The sequence below is a fragment of the Cyprinodon variegatus genome, unplaced genomic scaffold (genome assembly GCF_000732505.1).
Source record: "Cyprinodon variegatus isolate N-32 unplaced genomic scaffold, C_variegatus-1.0 Scaffold368, whole genome shotgun sequence".
Lineage (NCBI taxonomy): Eukaryota > Metazoa > Chordata > Actinopteri > Cyprinodontiformes > Cyprinodontidae > Cyprinodon > Cyprinodon variegatus.
In genome coordinates this window covers 28867-51945 of record NW_015150821.1, presented here as the reverse complement: position 1 = coordinate 51945, position 23079 = coordinate 28867, and the positions used below count along the sequence as shown (strand labels likewise).

General features: G+C 36.3%; 1 protein-coding gene across 1 annotated transcript in view; it reads right to left on the bottom strand.

Annotated features, from left to right (window-relative positions):
* The window catches only part of abcc4 (ATP binding cassette subfamily C member 4), a 62884-nt gene that overhangs the window by 39049 nt on the left and 756 nt on the right, over positions 1-23079 (bottom strand). The window contains exons 2-19 of the mRNA XM_015386413.1: positions 20848-20958; positions 16895-17015; positions 15805-16029; positions 15613-15702; positions 14432-14595; positions 14214-14339; positions 13797-14046; positions 12469-12576; positions 12227-12316; positions 11831-12022; positions 11561-11655; positions 11395-11481; positions 10327-10423; positions 9143-9358; positions 8868-8999; positions 8704-8741; positions 8337-8431; positions 6178-6324 (exon numbers count right to left, since the gene is read on the bottom strand). Coding sequence (XP_015241899.1) covers positions 6178-6324; positions 8337-8431; positions 8704-8741; positions 8868-8999; positions 9143-9358; positions 10327-10423; positions 11395-11481; positions 11561-11655; positions 11831-12022; positions 12227-12316; positions 12469-12576; positions 13797-14046; positions 14214-14339; positions 14432-14595; positions 15613-15702; positions 15805-16029; positions 16895-17015; positions 20848-20958 — 2384 coding nt within the window. The remainder of the gene's footprint in view (positions 1-6177; positions 6325-8336; positions 8432-8703; positions 8742-8867; positions 9000-9142; positions 9359-10326; positions 10424-11394; positions 11482-11560; positions 11656-11830; positions 12023-12226; positions 12317-12468; positions 12577-13796; positions 14047-14213; positions 14340-14431; positions 14596-15612; positions 15703-15804; positions 16030-16894; positions 17016-20847; positions 20959-23079) is intronic.

Here is a 23079-nt window from a genome sequence, read left to right as displayed (position 1 = left end):
AGTAAACTTGTAACATTCAAATTCAAAGGTTAACTCATGAAGTTCCCATGAAATTGTTGCAAAAGTCTGACTAAGACAGATCATTGAATTACCTCAGTGGGAACACAGTTACAGAGAGTTACAAGTACTTAACCTATTAACATAGCCTCTCCAATCAAAGCTAAGGCCACTTGGACCACTACCTCTCCTTAAATATTTCCTAGTTGTTTTTGAAAATGTGCTACAAGTGATGCACAGCAATACACCACATTAAGGCTAAGTAAAAGTAAAAGCCTGATTTCCAGTAACCACAACAAAGTGTAGGATTTTCCTTTTAGAAATAAAATCTCTAAATTGTATTTCGCATTTACACAGGTTATGTTTGCTGAATTAGTTTGATGATTTAAAACATTTCTCTGCGACAAAAAAGTTAAAAAGTTAGAACCAAATAAATTGTTGGGGGGGGGGGTTTATCAAAACCTTCATTTGACTGAGAATGTTCTCTATTTTGCTATCTTATTTTGCAAGTAAATAATATACTTAAACTGACTTGAAAATTTAAACCAACTTAACAGCAGTGCATGGCATTCACTAGTGTGGGATGTGAGGAGCAGCAGGCTGACACATCGGCAGGATGTGGTGGCATGGAAAAACCATGGCATCGCTGACCTAAAAGTTGCCTTCCAGCTTCCAGTCAGTCCTATGGAGGAGGGCCCTGTAATCACCTCTCTCCACGGCCGTAAGCAGCTTACAGCTTTATCCAAAATGCCGCTCCTGCCTAAAAAACATGCATGCAGACGAGGCTGGGCTCCCCATAACAGCCATTGCATAAACCCAGCCAGAGCATTATTCCCTGCAACAACCCAGCAATGCTCCAAATCAGCACTGATTCAAAGTCAAGTGGCGTAAGCATGTTGTACACTTAGAGGCAGACTAATCTTATTCACAGTGTGAGTGCCCCTTTAGCATACAGACATCCTGAGGGGAGGGTTCAAGAAAGCAAGGAGGAAGAGCTGCTACAACCCCAATGAAAGATGCCGCTGCTTTTCCATCTAGGAATAGGAGGAGGATTTAAATAGTGTTTGTCAAATATATTCAATAATATTTTATGTAATTTCACTGTCTAAGCCATAAATGACCTAAATCCACGCATATGTGACAAACAATGCCAATGGGTAAAAACAGGATCAATTTCTCTAGGTTACATCATCCTATGGTTAAAGGGTGTCGGAGCATCCAGCATCAGACAGCTATCAGCTGTTTAACAAGCGGCTCAGTTAACGGAGAGAGTTTTATCAGGGATGAGGCAAAGACCCTTCTCCCACTGTCCAGACTAAGGAGGGGATACATTACAGTGATGCAGTTACACAAAGACATTCACTGCATGGAAATGCCTATGAGGTAAGATCAGCATGGGACAATGGCTTCAATCACTCTGGGTGGTTGTCAACAATATCACCTATTGTGTGGAGAGGGGTATAGACATTTCAGGATATCAGCAGCATTAGTATCAAACAATTTCTCATGCTTTCGGACTCCAGGGGTGATTTGCACCACTTTTCAGGCTCAGAAAATATCAAGCTCTCCAAACGAAGGTGGCCTCTTAAGGTGGAGATATTAGGTGAGCAGGGCCCCCAATTACTTTTAAAGAAGTGGAACAGTGGGGTCCAGCTCGAGCGGGACTGTGTAGCAAATCGCTGTTCCCTGTAAACATCAAGATAAGGCGACAACTCAGAGCAGCTCCATGTGTGGGCCCCAGTGCAGTTGCAGGGGCTTTTCAGTGAGTAGAGTGTGATAATAAAGTAATACCAGGGGGGGGGCTGCCAAGGCTGGAGGTGGCACGGCTCACCTGCACTTCCATGAAGGGCCCACAGGCCTGGGGCAGCCTCCCACCGCCGGCGCCTTGCTGCCAATACTAATACATTCTAAATCCATTCTCTCCGCTCACACCGCCAGGCTCCTGCAATCTCCTCTCCTTTCCTTTCATGCAATTAAATAGTGGAAGTGCCGAGCGAGGGGGAGCCCTATCAGCCATGCTGCACACACACGCGCTGCTCCATCTCCACATTCAATTTACACACTTCGATATCATCATCCTCTCTGCAGTACTTCCTTCAGTTCACTCTTAACACTCCTGCATTCCAGACCTGAAATACAGACATTAAAAACATTGCCTCTGCAGACACAATTAGAATCTCACAGCTCTGCCCACAGAAGATCTAATGTTTCCTACGTCAACAGCAACTGAGTGACACCAAGCTCCAAGATGGCCCACCATGTGTTTAGGTTGGTGGCACAATTATAATGCTATATAGGAGATGCCGATGTATATGTGTGTGTGTGTGTGTGTGTGTGTGTGTGTGTGCATTGCCTGAAACTACTCCTTAACTGTGTTGATGAGCTGAAGCCTCGGCCTGCAGTCTCTGAGGGGATTAGCCCACTCAATGACACCAAATTACAGGGATCAACATTAGCTTGACATATTCACTGCTGTCTGCGCAGCTCTAACTGGATCATATTCGTATGAACAGAATATAATAAGACAGTATGACTACATTTGGGCAATAGGAATTTTTAAAGGTAGAGAAATTTGCATATACACACACGCGCTGGTTTATGTCCTTAACCCAAATGCTGGGTCTCCACTGCCAGGACAGAGGTTGGGTAAGAGGAAACATGCATGGAGAAAATATGGTGTATAATAATGTTAATGTCAGTGGGTTGTGATTATGAATTAAATTGACTCTAAAGAATTAGTTTTTTACAATTAGACTTTTATTTCTTAACTGAATAAAGCTAACAAGGTTATAATGTTTAAAATAGTTTTACATAACATTGTTAATGTGGAAGAGTTTGCATAATGGCTTTAGTTCACAATGAAGTTAGACCTTTTTTACCCTTAGGCTACAAGCTAGAAATATTTATAATTTCCACTTTAAACTAACAGTAAATCAATCAGGTATTGACTTCTACTATCCTTTAATTCATCCAAAATATAACTTATATTACTTAAAACATTTAGGAAACAAAAAGCCTTCTGCTTTAATATTTTTTTTATCAAAGGAAACCTTTTGGGTAGATTTTGAATGACATCTAGAAATAGTTTCAAACTTTTATATGCATTACTCTTACAGTTTTTGTTAAATGGTCAAAAATATGTTTTTGGGTCAAAACATAATTTGTAAATCAAATTTAGTTTTAAATGTATGGCTAAAGTTTTAATGGGCTAATTGTTGGTTTGTTAGTACTTTCAAAAATAAGATATGTAAACTCAATCAAACACAATTCTGTTTGAATAAAAGTTTGAAACCCTGCCTTGCTCATGGCTAAGAGGAATTACATTGACAGAGTTTCTGTTTTTGACAGAGTTTACATTATTAGTGGAGATAATCAGAGCCATAACCCACTTTAACAATTAGGAAGTTATCTTAAAGGTATAGTGGAGGATTTTCGTGAATTTTTTAAAACACCCGCCCTTTCCATTTTAAAAAAAATATGCACATGCACAACCCTGTACCCGCTCCGGAGAGGGAACGCTTATTAAACGCGTGCAAAAGCATGCACAAGCCCATTTCTACTTTTGCATGCTCTGTTTAAAGTTGCTGTTTGCATCATTCATACAAGCTTACTTTACAAAAAGAGATCATGCAATTTTTCCACAATGTCAGAATCACCATCGATAAGTGAAAATGGGAATGAGCATGTATGAAATATAAGCATATCACCAGAATGATTGACAATTAGGAGGACCACTTATTTTGATGATCCACCTGGAAAAAGAACAACCTCCACTATACCTTTTAGATAACTTCTTTTGTACTTATTAACTGGTGATCAAATGCACATAGACAAGAAAAATACCTAAAAAGTTTGTATACCTGATTCACTTGTTTCATCAACATGTCTCATACTGCAACAGTCCTGTACATCAGCGTCAAGTGCCAATATTAAACATCACTCAATTTAGTTAATGTTTGGGGTTGAAAAAAAAAAAAGAAACAGATTATTTTGAGTTAAAATCATGATCTTACTTTGTCTTGTTAAATCAACCCATCTAATTTGATCTGTATTGAATGAATACCACTATACCCGTTATAGATGCAGTGTCTCAATTACAAAATAGTATCTGGTGGATTTTTAAGCAACAAAATGAGTTTCACAAAAGAACCTTGGTGAGTGAAAAAGGTGCAGGTGATTTTCAGCAGATACAGCAGAGCTATAGTGTTTCTGCATCAATCATAACCCACCACTGATGTTGTCTGTTGTAACGTAGTTACAAAGAGTAAAAAAAGAACACCTTTATGCAGCTGTGCTCAAAATCATAACCTTTAACTCAGAGGGCCGCTATCAAACACAGGGCCTTTTTTCCAGTGGCAGCGACACACCTATCACTTACATGTGTAAACAGCTGTCAAATCCTCCACAGTGCAGTTACAAATTACTCAGACTCATTGCGATAGTGTTGAATGCAGAAGAGTTGATGGAAGTGACAGTTATTGTATGCGAGTGAAAAGAATGTTCAGACAGTGGCAAAACATTGGGAGGAAAATGAAAACTGTCGGCAAAAGGGAAAAATACTGCAAACTGTAGAAAAACATCCAAATAACTTTGGATTTCTTTCTGGTGGGCTAATAATAATATTTGCCTATTTTTATTGTGTTTAACAGTTGTTTAATTTCATTTTTGGAATAGCTGCCTTTTAATCCGGGGAAACATAAATTCTGTTTCCCATTTTGGAGGCCAAGCTGTAGTAACTGGACTGACCAAGCAATGGCTCACTGATAACAGCACAGCAACAATCAGATAGCAGTGTCTGTTAAGCCTCTCCTTTGCTGCTCTATTAAACGGATCATTAGATTATTTAAAGTGTTTGCTCTCCTCAGTCTTTCTAAAGATTTCAGAGCAAGGCACACCCAGATAAAAGGCTGTCCGATACGTAATGCAAACGGCAGTACCTGAAAAACAAAAGATGAAGATTAAGACGTGCAGCGTTCTTTCCAAACATAACTCTGCAAAAGGAAAAGCTTTCACGCTTATACGCCCACTTCTAAAGCCAGTCGAAACCTCAAGCTGCTAAAACACCCTCAAATCATATTTAGACTTGTGTTAGTGGCTTATTATGACTCATTATACCGATACAGTCGCCCTTCTTGTAGTGAATTCCCACCCGAGCCGATTGTGCTGTAAACTCCTGTCACTATGAGGAGATTAGGCGGCGTAATTATCTCCAGACAGGTGAACAATGTAAAAGAAAAAGCTGAAGTTATCAAAGTAGGCCACTTGATAGCTGACTTGATTTGATTGGCAGGCTGTGGCGTTATTCCTCAACCTAATTACAAGAGGTCTTAAAGTAGTCTAGATGTAAAGCATAAGGCAAATATAAGCAATAGACAAAAACATATTTGATTTTTTAAATAAAAGAAACGGCTGCCATTTAGACCTTTTAACCACTTTTTATATTGTTTTGTCTGCCCGCTCCTCTAAACCAGCTGCCGCTCACAACTTCATAAAATTAGAAAAATGTCCGACACGGTGCACAGGATAAATATTTCTGTATTTGTACAGATCCATAATCCAAACACAACATTATCTAGGATCGAGGGTTCTGCAAACAGTATTAACTAAATCTGTTTGCTCTTTTGTAACCCCCCCCCTCCAGTGCCGCTCTCACTCTTCATCTTAAACGCCTTACAACAGATGATAAATCTTATCACAATATTTTGGATTGAGTTGAACATTCATAATAGCAGATGAACAATGAAAATATAAAAAATTAAAACAATACAGAAATTGTAATTTTTTTCTTTTATAGCAGTTTTAATTTTTTTTTTTACATCTATCTCAGTTATTTCTGATATTCGAATAAATATACCAAAAAATCTTTTAAAACTACAAAAATTGTCTGAAAATATAATGTCCATATTTGCAAGGGCAATTTTTTTTATTATTATTAAATAAAAAACATCATATAAAAACTTAATGGTCATGACATGAAAGATGAGGGAAAAGCTTAACTGTTCTTTTTTTTCCTGAGTGGAACAGACAGTACTGAATGTGAAAGAAAAGTAGCAGTCTGCCCTCTAGTGGTGATGCACAAAACAAACAGCTAAATGTTCTTGACAACTCATGATCTCATGTTAATACATCACTGATGCAGACGCTGAAATCAGACCTTCATTTCCTGATTAGTGCACTCACCAGTTGGGTTGGTATCAAAAAAGCGTATGGACGTCCGGAGGATGGCCCTGAACATGTTTTTGTGGAGGGTTTGAGCAGACTTCACCAGGACTTTGAAGAAGACCAAGCTGCGGGTGAAGCCAAACACAACCGAGGTGACTGTTAAAGCTGAAAGAAAAAAAAAAAATGTATACATGAAAAACTGCTTGGGAAATGTTGTTCTGCATGTTTACTGCATTACAGCTTAAAGTACTTTTTTTTTACTTTGTGTTTTAATGGAGTCTTGCATTGGATGTCATAAGCATGATAAAACTGTTGATGATGTTACCTTTTTTTTTCCAAGTCTGATGGGTTTCAGCACTATTATGAAAACATTCAGGATACCTCGGCTAATTTTAGAATATGTTTTAAGCTAATTAAAGTAATGTTTAGTGAGCTTGTTTGTGTGGTAAGATCAGTATTTCTGTTTGTGATCGATGCTCGCTAATTGACCCTATATCATGCACACCTTTTAAATGACTTGCCATTACAAGTAGAAGATCAGCCAATCACATGCGCTTAGGTATCAAGATGATTTGTTGAGATTAAGACCAAGATTAAAATGTGGATGAAAGGGAATCTAGGTGTCTTTAAAGATGCATGGTTGTTGCTGCAAGATGGTTGTTAGTTTATGCCAGCAACTGCTGATCTACTGGGATTTTCAAACGCCCATCTCTCAGGGTTACATAGAATCATTTAAAAAGACAAATGATCCATTAAGGGCAGCTGTGAGGGTGAAACTGGCTTACTGATGTGAGGTGAGAATGGAAAGACAGGTCTGATGTGAAAAGCTGTGGATCCCAATCTTATCTATTAAAAGCAGGAAAATTAGGCTAAAAATTCCATTCAACAAAATGTAAAAAAAAAAAAAAAAAAAAACTGGACAAGACTGAACCAGACTTTGTGAAAAAAAAAATTCTGGTTCAACATGTCTCAATTTGTGTTCCCCATGTCTGTCCCCTCTGAGTGCTTCTCCAAGCAAGATGTATTAGTTCTTGTTGTATGGTGGGAAAAATACTAATAATTTCCTTTTTTACAAGTTGTTTCTCCAGACTTAATACTATGACCTCTGTACTTTACATTCAATATAATTATCAGTTTGTAATCTTTAATTAGTTATTTATTACTTATCCTTTATCAGTTACTTGTGAATAAGTTTTTTTTTTTATATGAGAGTGGAAATCAGTTTCCATCCCCATTTTTTGTATGCTGCTTCTAAAAATTTATTGTTTTATGTCTGCAACATTTTAGAATGGATTTCGACACATTTTATTTTATTTTTTTAAATGACAGCTGTAAGAGTAATTACAGCATTAGATAAAGCGTGTATTTAACATATAGTGCATTTTTTCCATGTCAAAATATGACCTGAAATAGAACTGATTGCATTGTTAAGTTCATTAGAAAAGTTATGTGGTTCAGGGGGACTTATTTAGATAATGATACTGCTTTAGGTTTTGTGTGAAAATAGTTTTTCTGATTGCTTATGCTGAAAACCAAACATTTTTATTTGTCATTTTAGACATTATTTCATTTTGGCATTATATTACTGCTTTTCTGCCATATCCCCTTTACAATAAAAAAAATAAATAAAAATTTGACCTGACAAAAAAGGGTGATTTGGTCTATAAAGTGTATATTATCATAATCAATACTATTAGCAGTGGGAAATAAAAATGATATCATTTGTCTAATATTACACATGTATTGATTAGTAATTTACATTTTGTTTGATTTGTATTTATTTTATTGTATCTACGTCTTCCGCAACAAAATCTGTTTATTTTTTGCATTATGAATAATACAGTCATACTTTTTTTTTTTTTTTATCTAATTATGAATAATACAGTCATACTTTTTTTTTTTTTTTATCTAGTGTGCATTTTTCTACATTCTACTGCTGAGCATAAAGCCAGAAAACGTTAGGCGGCTGAGAGTCACAAGACGACAATCAGAGGATTCCAGCAACAGAAAGGAAAGAAAAGCACTCCTATCTCGCTGTGCAGCTGAGACCCATGTACTGTAAGGATACATTGGGCCTTGAAGGCCTTGGGCCACAGCCAAAGAACTGTGGATCTGCTCAATGAGCGACTGCCGCATTCAAAGAACACAAAGAGCAACGAGAGTGCAGCGAGCTTCACCTGCGTAAACACCTAGGTACAGGTCAAGGTCCAGCTGCTGAGGGAAGTTGCCATTGAGGTGCTCAGTCACAGCGGCGTGCTTCTGTTCAGAGGCCCTGCGTGTCAGCCGCCATACACCCAGAAATCCACAGCAATAAATAAACACCACAAAGATAATAGAAAAAGCAAAAAAAAAAACACCACATCAGGGAATGAACACAACACATATCTTATATTGTGAAGCTCAAGGTTGGTTTCAGTGAGCAACAGACAAAGTCAAGAGAAACAGTTTAGTGCAGGCAGTTTCTATGAGATCCTCAACCATTTTCAGTCACAGAGAAAAAATGACTGTTTGCCTTACAAAACCATTAACTAAGTGAAATCTTACCAATGCGCAAGCCACCAGTCCTGAAGAACAAATGTTATCTAAACATAAAAGTAGGAGATTTTTATTCAGCAGGAACTTTATACATAGAATACTTCAAATAATAAATACATAAACCCAAGGCTTTGATAAAAAAATACAAAGAATTAATGAAATGATAAACTCACCTGAGCAAGTCCATTAAGTAAAATGAGAAATAAGAGGACCAGGAGGTTGGCACCTGCCAAGAAATACTTCACATACATACTCAGGCCGACATTTCCTTCTAAGCGGCTTTCCTCCTCTATTGGTTGCCCTACCTACACGCAGAAATGATAATTTAAGTGTCACTCATCTTCCCCCCAAAAAACATGTAAAAAATGCACATGAAGAGAAGCTGGAAATTGTGAATATCTGCTGCTCTCCAGTGGCTAAAATGTTGCACAGCAGAGTTATACTTCACCAGTGTCAGGGAATCTCCTCCATCAATCAGAGAGTACAGAGAAGAAGAAAGGGAGGACATGGAGGAGTTGTCAGAGAGGGTGTAATGAAAGGTGCCAGGTCCAGGCAGTGGGGTCACGTCCTGCCTCTCCTCCTCCTGATCCTCCTTAAGAAGGGAGGTAAAGTCTATGCCAGAGCCCTGCAGCTCACTGTAGGTGCCTTGGGTAATCATCTGGCCCTGAAAAAATAAAACAAAAAAGTATTTAAAAAAGATTATTTCGGGGACGAATTTAAAGTTAAATCAAAAAGTCTGATTGAGGTCGATCAGTAGCCTGACATTTAATCAAGCATGGGTCTTAATGTAAATCTAATGGTATGTTAATCTTGAGTAAGAATAACAGGGTTTTATGTTGTTGGGTTACTTTGGCAAGGTTGTGAAATGTTTAAATGACAGGAGATATTTCCCCCCAATAAAGATGTAGAAGCCTTCGTTTAGCCAGCAGCTGATGGAAGGGTGCTAAAGCTCCAATGTGAAGTGAACTCTAAAACTAAAGAAAAATGCAAATTTGTGGCGTTTCCATTTAGTTTGATGCAAATTAACCAGATTTTGGATTCTTTTCTAATTCTGACATTCTGGCAAGTTTTTCCTGATGCAATACTTTAAAATGCACATTAGAAAACACTGATGTTAATGCACCTTATGGATCAGACTGACAGAGGAATATCTGGTCACTTTTTCTGGCATCTCGAAAAGGACTTTAAAATGCCATCATCCCGCAAAAGACACTCACACATTAAAGGTATAGAGGAGGCTATTCTTTTCTGGATGGATCATCATAATAAGTGGTCCTCCTAATTGTCAATCATTCTAGTGATATGTTTACATAAGGCCGTTCTACGTGCTCCTCCTCAATTTTACTTACCGGTGGTGAGTCTGGCGTTGTTGAAAAATAGCAAATCTTCTTTTGGAAAGTAAGCTTGTATGAGCGATGCAAACAGAAACTTTTAAACAGAGCTTGCACGAGGAGAAAGTGGCTTGTGCATGCTCTCACACGCGTTTAATAGACGAGCACTCTCGAGAGCGGGTACAGGGTTGTGCATGTGCATTTTTTTTTTAAAGTGGAGAGGGATATAATTTTCAAAAATTTGAAAAAAAAAATCCTCCACTATACCTTTTAATGACTACAGAGTCAGTAAAACACAAACCTCCTTTAAAACCACAATCTGATCTGCAGCCTTAAGATATTGTAGTTGATGAGTTACGAGAATACGAGGCTTTTTTCTCAGGAGCCCACAAATGCACCTGCAAAGCAAAGAAAAACAGTTGCATGGCAACACTCATCATTAAAAAACAGTGCCTACATAATTCCATATGAAAAATGACAAAAACAAAGTCAAAGAGGAAAATCTGTGTTCCTTGCTGCTGCTTCGAAAGACATTGCGAGAAGATGTCACAACTAGGATATATTGCTGCTAAAGGTTGAATCGTGGAGTGTGCTTAATCATTGCTATGTAGGTTTTATCATTTGTTTTTTATGTCTTTAAAGCTGAATAAAGAATGGCAGAAAAAAAATAAGATTTTTTTTTTTTAATTAAGTTAAATGAAAAATTTAGAACGCAATGATTAGCAGGGGTTTTATTTATGAAGCTTGCGTATCCTAAAAGTCCTAAAAGTTGAATGCATCACTTTCCAGGCAAAGGATGTGATCTTAAAAAAACAAATGTGTTGGGAAAAAGTACAGCCCTTCTGACCCACATGTATGCTCATTTTAAAGCTAGGGGGAAATGATGACGTAATTTATCATAATTCCTCTCAGGCGTTTGATTTTACTTTAGATTAAACGCTAATCATACATTGACCTGATCATAAGCATTTAAACCAACTGTGTGATACATGTTTGCAATAATAAGCCATATTTATATACGATGACCAGTCGCATAAAAACATGTCACATTTTTTCTTTCTCCCCTACTATGTTGCCTTTATTAACAATGAAGTTACAATGAACAGCCAGTTTATTGGAATCCAAAGTGATTCAGGAGGTGCTTTGCTCGGACCATTTATGGCTGAATGTGGGCATGGTTTTATAAATCTATTAAAAGTGTATGTATGTCCAAGCAAATGTAGAGATCCTGCACAATCCAGATAATTAATATCATCAAATACTGAACCGTAAATCTCAATATCAAACATGCATTTATAGACATTTTCTCGACATCATCTACTGTACATGTCTTCTTTTCTAGATGTAAAAGGTTACTAACAAGACTTACTCCTCAAAGAGATGCCGTCCCACTTCAGCATCCACAGCACTGAGAGGGTCATCTAGTAAGTAGATATCTGCATCAAGATACACTGCCCTAAAAGCCCACAAAAAAGGACATTACATTCACTGGTATAAAAGGGGAAGGGAAACTCTTTTACAAGCGTTTAGCGCACCTTGCTAGGTTGACTCTGGCCTTCTGTCCTCCACTGAGGTTTGCCCCTCGGTCTCCAACCCCCACCAAGTCACCCCCAGGCAAAAGATCTATGTCCTGCAAGAGGGTAAAGAGGCAAACTTAGAGGTGAGGGATGATTTCTTTTAATATCTGGTTCATCTTTATTTTGACTTATTAATATAAACCCAAATTAATCTCTGATTAAACACTGCCTTACTCTGTTAATGAGAGTATAACAATACATTTAAACATGTAATAAAGATATTCTCACTCTCTTTAGGGCACAAGCTCTCAGGACTCGATCATATTTCTTTGGGTTGAATTCATGTCCAAACACAATGTTGCTTCGGATGGTTCCAGGTAAAATCCATGGCTGCTGCGGTGTGTAGGCTACCCGTCCTTTGACCTTGATCACACCCATTTCCTGACACAGTTCTCCCAGGATGGCATTTAAGAGTGAGGACTAACATTAATAAAAATCAAGATTTGAATGGTGAGGCTAATACTCTGAACCTATGAAATTCTTTTTTTGTAAGGGAAAGGTGGGAGTTGGGAGGTTAAGATCACAAAACTAGTTTTAACATACAGTTTCTATCAGTGCACATGGGCCAAAGTATTTCAGTGCCTGCAAAAATATTTAAAACTGTGAAAACTTAACAGACCTGACCTTTCCAGCTCCAACAGGCCCAATAATCACCAGTAGCTGCTCAGGTCTCACAGTGAAACTCACTTTCTGTAAGGTTGGAGCTTCAAGGTTCTGCAAAAAATACCAAACCGCAATAATGAACATTCATTTTATTTGCAACCACTAAATCAATAAACAGCAGGTATATTTAAAAGATGGGAAAAAAATGCAAAATACCCCCAAAACAAAAATGAAAGACTGCATTTCCTTCCATGAATTCTTACCTTATCCCAGTAACACTTCAGATCTTGCACTTTCACCATATATTCTCTCTTATCTGCCACAGAAAGTCCAAGATGCTGAGGAGCAACTTCATCAAGCAGAAGAAATTTCTATTGTAACAAAAAAAAAAAAGTTGGAGGGTTCTTTTGACTTTAACGAACATTGTTTAAAAATATACTGGAAAAGATACGGAATGTGTCTTCAAATGTAATTTTTTAAGCTACAATGAAATGTACAATTAAACATTATGAAGCCTTTAAAGAATAACATAGACAGGCAACATTTGGACTCAAGCTGGAGGAAAAAAATCTCCAATAATATACTGAACTACTTCCTGAAAGTATCAATATTATTTTACTAAGGTAAGTTTGCCTTTTGTATCTTGCTAAATTTGTTTAATTTTTAAATTTTGAATGTTGCCTGAATTTTTACATTGTTACTGTTACTTTTGTTGTATTTGTTTTGGTTGCTACAATTATTACATTTGTTACTAAATAGCTTAGACACACATGCCAATTTGTAGCTTTCTTACATTGTTACATTTGTAACAGCTTTTATACTTCTTACATTCCGTTTGTCACATTTTATTTATTCTTATTTGCAATCTTTATCATATGTTACTTTTTTCTACAGTTGTTACTTTGTTACCTTTGTAATTTCATTACAGTTCTCACTTTGCCTCATTTGTTTTATTTGATACCTTATTGCATTTGGGGCACATTTTCACATTTATTGATTGGTTTAATGGATTATTGATGATGAGATTTATTTTTAAGATAAATTTCATTTATTATTTTTGAAAGTATAAAGACAGGAAATTGGATTAGAGAGAGGGGAAAGACATGAGCAAATATCACAAGGCCTTGGAAAAAAAAAAAAAAAATTCCAACAATTTCTATGTCTGTTGAAGTTATACTTATTGTGCTTTGTTCATTATTTACTCCAGTTGCACCCATTAACTCTTTGAATATTGTTAATTAGGTATGTTGCTTTGTTATATTTGCTTTATATTTATATTTTTAAAACTTTTTTTATATTTTTGTTAATGAATATATTTTACCAAAAATCGTGCAACAGTAAATAACAAGTTCTTTATAAGACTTTTACTAAGTCAAAAATGTTTAGGTGCATATCATGTTCTAATATTCCCCAAAATATCATCCACTCAGTTATGTTCTTCCTTTAAATTTCCTGTTTCAAGCTTAATATTTCATGAGGGAAAAAAAGGATTAAAGTATCAGTTGCATCTGAGAAATTTGTTTGTGTACAGTATAAAAAAGAAAGCAACGGCATCTATGGTAGGTGCTCCTATGTTCAATCTTCCATTTACCTGAATCCGCTGGATGCTGATGAGTGACTCTGAAAGTTTTTCAATGGCGTAGGGAAAAAAAAGTGTGATAGTTAGTCTGACCGCCCCATAGAGGGAAACAGCCATGAAGAGTTTGCTGGCTGATAGCCTGTTTCCTGTGAGAACATAAACGCAGACGGTGAAGAAGATGACTATCTTGCTGGCCACAAAAAAGGATGCCATGTTCAGGCCACGAAGGTAAGAGCTTCGCATGATCTTGGAGATTTCCATTCTGCAAAAAGGTAATATGGCAGAATATACTACTTTAAAGTGAATAACAGGTCTGAGTAAAAGGAAAGGCCTTAATTTGATGCTTTTCCACCACAAACTTTATAGCTTAATCATAAGAAACAATAACGAACAAAAAAACTGTAGAAGACAATATAGAAATTACCGCACCGTCTGACTTCATCCACCAGTGCACTGAAAGGCTCCTCCCACCCGTACAACTTTATAACTCGGATTCCAGATATTACTTCACTCATCGTGCGAATTCTCTCGTCGGTTAACACTGCTGTTTCACCACTGAAATAAAAGGCATAAATTGCAGAAATGGAGTGTTTACAACAACCTTTTAAAGACCAAATAAACCAATGTAGTATGTATTTAAAATAAACCTGAGAATGGAGAAAAAACGTCCAAACATGGTCTGTACTGGCAACAGAATGAAAAGGACCGACATTCCAGCGAGACAAGATGGGCCGATAACATATAGCAAAAGCAATATCACAGATACTGCTTGAAGGGGGCCGACCCATATAAAGTGCAAGTATAAGGTAACCTGCAGAGAGGTCGACAGGAGACACAATAAAAACAAAGCATTTCACCAACAGCTCAGAACAATCTAATAAACAAAATGATGCAAATATGATGCCACCCTTTGTGTTGACTGGTTGATTAAACCCCAAAAATCCAAGGTCAAAGTGTGTTATTCTTCTTTTCTGTCACAGTCTTGGTTTTGTTAAGTTTTCTTATGAGTATTCAGTTTTACTTTGCTCCATGTTTTTTAGTTTTAGCAGTTTAATTCTTATTTTGTTATGTTTTCTGTTTATTTTTCAGTTACTGTCACAGTGTTGGTTCTGTTAGGTTTTCTTTTGAGTATTCAGTTTTCCTTTGTTCCGTGTTTTCTAGTTTTAGTGTTTAATTCTTATTTTGTTGTGCTTTCTGGTTATTTTCAGTTTTCAGGTTTTTATTTGTTGCCCTCTGCTGCCCTCTTGGTGTTTTTCGTTTTCCCTACAGTAGCTCCTTTCCTGTTTCTGCTCTGTTCACACCTGCTCCCAATCTGCTCGTTAGCCCTCTCTTTGTTTCAGTCTCCCATAAATACTCTCTCTATGCAGTTCTTCAGTGCTGGTTCCTCGTCTAACTTCCTCCAACTCTGTCTTACTGAGTTTTCCTGCTCGTGATTGTTTTCCCCAGATGTCTCCATGGTTTCTGTTTTGCTTGGACTTTTTTCATGTTTGATTTTTGGATTCCTGCCTCAGTTGTTCGTTTCCACTTCATTAAATCATCAAGAAACTCACCTCTGCCTCCCTGCCTCTGCATTTGGGTCCACAAGCCACAACCAAATCCTGTCATTTTCTTCCAAATATTTGACTTGACTGTCAGTTTCAAGTTATTTTGTAGGTAAATCTGTTTAGGGGTTTTTTTTGGCATTTTTAAAGGGTTCCAACATATTTTGTGTGCATATGTAGCTATAACAATAACTCTTATTTTTCTATTACTTTTATCAAAAAAACGATTAAAAATAATGATGCAATTCTTATATTTAATTTAAATGTAGATATGTATATGTAATCACCTCATCAAATCTGTTGACATCGTTGGACAGGAGGTTGACTATCTGTCCTGTGGTTGTTTCGGCCATTGCTGAGCTGCTGAGACAAAGAGCCTTTGCAGAACAAAGGTGTTACATCAAATCTAGCTGACAGAAATAACGCAGCTGCTGAAAACAGAACATAAAATTTTTCTTCTGTGTTACATGATGACAGACCTTCCTATAGATCATGTGGCACATGGCCACGCGGATCTTCATGCCTGCCCGCTGGACTCGGTAGAAGTACAGATGATGAAGCAGAGCGACCCCAATGGTGGCCAATGAAATGCCGAGAGCACAGCAGTAAGCCTCAGAGACCGAAGCTGGCTGAGCAGTGTCATAACTCTCAAAGTACTCTATCAGCTTACCGAGTAGCACTGGCTGAATGACTTTGATAACTTCCTGATGGAAAACCAAGAGTAAACTGAAATGCATTTAAACATTAAACTGAGTTTTAACTAAATAAATTGTATATACTGTGTCCTGAAGATTGTGCTCCATTTTCTTTCCCAATTTTGTTACATTACAAATACAAACATCCATACACTTCAAAAGGAATTTGAGTTGTAGACCAACAAAAGTAGTGTATAAGTGTGAAATGGGACGAAACATTATGCATAGTTCAAAATCATTTTAACAAACAAACCAAAAAATTTGACTATAAGACAGAAACAACTGTTCAATATGCACTATTGTAAACTATTTTGGGTGTGAAGAAATATGTTACATAGGCACACCATGGTGGTGTCACAGTAATGCATGGGTAATACTCTCCTTAAGCGAGAACTGAAAAGCTGGCTAAACTTAATGAGAACATAAATAAATCGATTTAAATACAAGGTAACACTCGAAGAAAATGTCATATGTTCACTTCAAGGCAAAAAATGAACAGCAACATTTTTTTGTGAATAGTTTATATTACAGCATTCATGGAACAGTTCAAAGTGCAGTTCAAGGTGCAATCTCTCTATATCCAGTCTGACTGAGCTTGAGTTCATGGTTATTTTACAAAACAATTATAGAGGGGGAAAAAATCAGTCCTGAGATATACAAAGCTTCCTACAAAATATTCACATATTTTTCTAGGTTTCTTCACAAAAAGTATTTTCTTTTTTTTATAATTATGCACTATGGTGTTGATATATTACATAAAATCCATCCCAGAGTACAGTATGTCAATGTTTTAATTTGTACTGTAACAAAATGTGGAAACATTTGAGCATGGAAAATCTACAGCAATCCATTTGATCTGACTACATAACCTTACCTCTATGAAGATGTAAGGTCCAATTAATAAGTAGGGTTTCCAATAGCACTGGATGAGAGCCTTAGTAAGTCTGGGTGGCCGGAGATCTTTTGCTGCCTGCTGAACTTCTTGATTCCAATACCTTCAAAATAAAAAAACAGAGAAGAAGAAAAGTATTTACTGGGGCGTGTTTTCTGGCAAATATGTACTTTATGAAGATATTGGTAAAGTGCCAAAAAGTTGCCCTCAATAAGAGTAACATCTCATATATTAAGAGTAAAAATTGCAGTTTAAGATATTATAACAGTAAAAGAGTATTTGGTAAACAGGGTACTCAAATACCGAGTAACTCATCAAACTATCTGATATTTAAATTATCATTATAGAAAGAAAGCAGTTTGAATATGTGTGAATAATTCAACAGACTCGCAATTTAGTACCATCAATTGTTATGTATAGAGGGCTTTAGATAGGGCTTTAAAACGGCTTAAGTCTAACCACATTTGTTGGACATAGACAACTTTTATTGTCATTTTGTATGCACAGAGTATATACAAAACGACATTTCATTTAGTACAGCTTTTCAGACAGTAAATGAACATTTCCATTCCATAAAGTGCAGCAGTGATCAAATGTGAAGAGTGGGAGAAAAAACATGGTGCAAAATAAGCATTGATATGAAAGTTCAGAGCATTAAAATATATGGTGCAAATATGCAGTATTTTTGATTTGGTGTTAGTATGATGCAGAGTTTGTGAAATGATCTAGAGCAGAGGTCTTCAACAGGGGGTCCGTGACCCTTAGGGGGTCCGCGGAGGTACTGCATGGGGGTCGCGAAAGTCTTGGTTGATTACTTTTTTTTTTATATTCCCTCCTGCAATTTTTTGCACTAATTAAAATGTCTTTAAAAACACATTAACATGAATTCAACGCACTGTAGTAAACATATAAATGGAAGCAAAAGATGTCCTTCAGTCATCAATGCACACATTCAGCGACACACAGGGGCTCTTTCAAACCTGGGCACCATTTCATTCACAACACCTGTCCCATCAACCAGGAATCAGAATCAGAAATACTTTAATAATACCAGGGAGAAATTACTTTTGTTACATTACTCCATATGTAATAGAGTGACTATAGGACCAGTTTGATATAACACAATTTCATACAATATATATAATTAGGGGGTCCCCGCTCCATCTCGCAATCAGTTTGGGGGTCCTTGGCCTCGAAAACGTTGAAGACCCCTGATCTAGAGTTTTTTTTTTTTTATGGATTAGTTTTAGTCCTGTATTACAGTCTAAAATGTTGCATTTTATTGATTGTGCTCTTTTTTTTTTTTGCTCAAATTATCTTAAAACCAGTTGCCGGTGTTAAATTCACTCCCTTATACTATAGGTACAGTAAAATGTTGTGTGGAAGTATATGCATTATTGTCGATGCAAAATTAGTTAAATGTTTCTTTTTAAAACTTTGATTTCTCCAAAGTAAAACAAACTAACGAATAGTATATAACTGTTCATGTCCAATGGGGACCACAAAATAACCCCGACCACAAAACATTTGGGCCCCAAATTCAGAGTTCTGCTGTAGTCATTCAACTCTGCTCCAGTTTATGGTGTACTTTCACAGCCACAGTTAAAAATCACAGCCAACATCATTATTTCCACTACTTTTCCTCATTCAAAACACCTATAGACACATATATGTACAGACAGTGTTTTGTGTCAAATAAATGGTTTCTTTTTAACAGAATTGTATCCTGTACAAATATGATATAATTTGTAAACTGTGAACTGACTGGAAAAAGTCCTGGTATGCTGAGGGGTAAACATTTAGAACTGATTGAACTTCCTTTCATCTGTATTTCTCTGCATAAGTTAGTGGCCATGTGTTTGCCTAAAGTCTGCTTTGAGCCATAAAAATAAACTCCATTTAGCCAAACATTTTAAGCCACTATATAATTTAGCTGCATGGTTTGTTTGATAAGCAGATGCGCCAGGGTAAGATTTCACTTGAAATTAGGCTGAGTTGAACAAATGTATCATTTTTACAACCTCTGTGACGGTCATATTGAGTTTAGTTTAATTTCCAACTTTCAGAATTTGCAATACAAAATAGATAGAAGCAGGCATACAATGAGAAGCAGACATATAAAAGGAAACAAATAATTACCTCCACCAATGGCCATGTCCAGGAAAGACACAGCCAGGCAGATGAACTCTAAACCAGTTTCCATATTAGAGGATGAAAGCGAGGACAACATTTTGTAATTTTATTTGCCCATTTTTTAGCTGCTCTGAAACAGATTTTCTAGATTCACTCTTATCTGCAAAGTTTTTCTGGTTGCTGTTAATGGCCTGCTGTTTTTCTTTTTCTTATTTTGTTTTTACATTAACATTTTTATTCTATTTGAATAGGCCTTTTTATTAATGTTTTTATTTGTTTTTTTGCTGCTCCCTTGAACTTTTAGAATTCTGTGCTATTCATCAGCTAGTTATGTTTCTCTTGTCTCCGTTTTCTTTTTCGCAGTCACAGATAAATTTTCCCACTTTTGGGTAAAACATGATATTTCTATTCTAAATTGTGTTTAATTTTCTAATTGCTATATTTATAAAAAAAAATTGCCTTTTTTGCCACCTAACCTTTGCAGCTCTGATTACCTTTACATAGCTAGACTCTGGCTCTTGAAGGGGAAAAGCTGCAGACCACTTATCTAAATATAGATGGGCTCATGTCCAAGCAACATGTTCCCACTGAGGGCATGTATCAAAAAAGATAGAAGGATATTCCATGTTTGGAAGATGTCCAGGCTTAAGGTGGTGGCCAGGGCATTTAGAGGAAAGAGAAAACAGTTTTACTAGAACACTTGGATTTTCACTGTGGAAAGGAAAGTTTATTTCAACAGAGCACTAGAAGAATGGACCCATTATTATTAACATCTATCAGGAAATCACAAGGTCATACACCCATAAACCTTAATGTTGCTTTGGCTTCCAGAGAGCAACCTGAGATCTAAATCAGATACAGTGTAGATATTAGATTACTTCTTCTATGTTATTTCAACAGAACACATGCACAGGGATTCTCAGAGAGTAAAGTATTAGGGGATAATTATCAGGGCCCTGTGTTTTAGAAACAGAGAAGAGAGGCAGGTGTCAGTATTTAGGGAAGCCTTGAAAAACAGGGAATAAAAAAAAAAGCCAAACCATTAAATCCATGAAAGAGAGCCCAACGTTTAAGGGATGGCAAAATAATGAAGTACGTAATACCATAGAAAAATCTAAATATTTTTATATATAAGTTTTGGCAAATCAGAGTTGTCCAAATAATAGGGAGCATATGTAATTTCAGCTTTAATTGTATTTTAAATGAAAATATTACTACATTTACTACTACTACTAAAAAAAATTTTTTTTTTCAAATTCATTATGTTTAAAATGATTAAATGCAGAAATAGAAAGCTACCACTTTCTACCACTTTATGCATTCCATATTGATTAATACTGTAGGTTGCTGTATTGCGTCTGTAGTTCTATATTAGTTGGTTGTGCTGTTCTTTTTACATCTCTCTTTGCAGGTGATGAAGTAGACTGATCAAGTTCTGTTAATTTCTCTTTTGTCTTCTCTTCCTTTCACATTTTCTTCCCCTTTTTTCTTTGTAGTGTCCACATAACATAAGTTATCCCTTACCTACGTAAACCATAATCAAACTATGTACATATATAAATCAAGCGAAGCACTATAACGAAAGCTATAATGCTCCACATGTGAGAGTAAAATCTGTTGGCTCTTTCCTTCAAGTAAGTTTTTTATGATTTGTTTTTTTATTTGAATGAATTAAGTGTTGGATCTCAAGCACCTAAGCTTATGTCTTTGATTAATGATTGACCTGAAAACCTTAAGGTTTTGCAGACACCAAGAAAAGAAAAGATCAAACAGACATAACAGAGAGTCAGGAAGCCCGTTACCATTGCAGCTCCTCTCCAAGTCGCTCAGACGCATCCTCTGGAAGAACTCTGTACATGTCGTTTTCTTCAAGACGCCTCTTGTAGCCAATTCTGAATAGGGGGTTCAACCAGCTAAGGATTAAAGACATGACAACACCCACAGTAAGTTGAAAAGTATTTAAAAAATCTAACAATTGAAATAAACATTATTGCAACATTTTCAAACATAATGGTAATGGCAGGACATAAATATTTAAAAAAGGGTTTACTTGTGTGTGCGTGTGTGTGTGTGATGATGATGATGATGATGATATATCTGCTTTTAGGGTGCCTTACTAAGTACTTTTGTTTTTTTCTACCTACTTGCCAAATAGAGCAAGTTTCCCAAAAAGTCCTAAAACGTATGTGGCTGGCAGTTTGCTAAAAAATGCAGAACAACTGGGGAAAATACAAGCTAATTAAAATAAAATAGGCTTATATATATTAAATTTTAAAGCTGAATGGATCTTTGTGGGAGGGCCATTTTAGATAAATAGCTGTTCTTCCAAATGGAGATCAAGCAATATCTGCCACCCCATGCATCAGGCTGTTGTTGAACTGGAAAGCTCTTTCAGTGACAGACTGCTGCATCTTAAATGCACCAGGGAGCTCCATCACAGATCCTTCCTCCCAGCAGCTGTAAGACTTCATAACATCTCTTTTCCCCAACAACCTCAATAAGTTGTTACATTGATTTTTGCACAGTTTCTGTCTTTGTCAGTTAAATAACATGCTTCTAATTTTTTATTCATCTCCAGTGTTGCTGCTATTTTCAAATATCCATTCATGTAAAATATCCACAGCTCTTTATTGGTTATTTATTCTCCAGATACACAGTATTTAGGTAGTAAAAAAACACTGTACAACACAGTATTTAATTTTTTTTTCTTAACTCTGTCACTTATTCTGTTATTTTTATACACTTTTGTAAGGTCCAAATTGTGTGACCACTTTTGCTTTAACCTTTTGCTGCTGTTGTAACACCACAATTTCCCCACTGTTGAACAATAAAGGGATTTTCTACTCTATCATGGCTGCATTAGAAATGTTTTACACTCATATCTCTGATGTGATGCCCTATCTCTTAAATTTAAGGTTCTTGGTGATGTTTTTGTAGTGAAAAATATTTGGTGATGGTAAATACTAAATTTTGAGTATTAGGTCAATTTAATTCATTCATTAAGTAGATAATTTTGTGTATATGGTGTGAAATTCAGGTGCTGCACATGACGAACAGTAAAGACCCATTGATGGAGAACCAAGGCTTCAATTTAAGTAATATGTGAAGCATGCTATTGATAGTGTGCTAGCAATAAAATGATTAAAGTAGTTATAGTAATGGTGGACTTGGGGATTATGAGATGAGAAAGCTCAATATTTGCAACTTAAAATACTTCATTGACAAAAAACACCATAAAGGTGGGGGAACCTTAACCCCTTTGTATCTAGATACAGAGACTGTTTTTAATCCATCCATTTTTGATGCCCTTTTTAGGGTCCAGGCTGCAGGTATCTAACTACAAGTGTCTTCAGGGGAGAGGACGGGTAGGAGTTTTTGTTATAATATTCACATAATGAGCTGAATTAATGATTTTTTTCAGTATATTTAAGTCTAAGCAAATGTTGATAGGTTGTGTAGATGTAGAGTTAAACCCAAATATTAACTTTATACTTCCTAAACTGATACCACATTCCCTGATAGTCCATCCATCCATCCATCCATCCATCCATCCATCCATCCATCCATCCATCCATCCATCCATCCATCCATCCGTCTTCTTTACACGCTCAGGAAATCAAAAACACAAATTTATTTTGTAATTATATTAAAAAACAAAACAAATAAAATAAACAAGATTATGCTTTTAGACAGCCTAGGAAAGCCCATGTAATGATGCCAATGCATTAAAAGCTTCTGAATAGTTAAATCACACCCCTTGAGTTAAAATAAAACATAGCTCCTGATGTATTTAAAAGCCGCCACTCAACCACACTACAACATTGTGAGGCATATGGCAAAAAATTTAAAGAAAAAGCAAAGGTATCAGGGACAAATTTATAGACCTCCACATTTCAAGTCAGTGTTTTTGGTACAATTTCTAGATGCCATGTAAAAATGTTATATGCAAGAGATAAATGTGTGAATAAACAACAGAATCAAAACTCAAAGACCTTTTGAAGATGCTGGCAGAAGCTGGTAAGAGTGTCTCATAT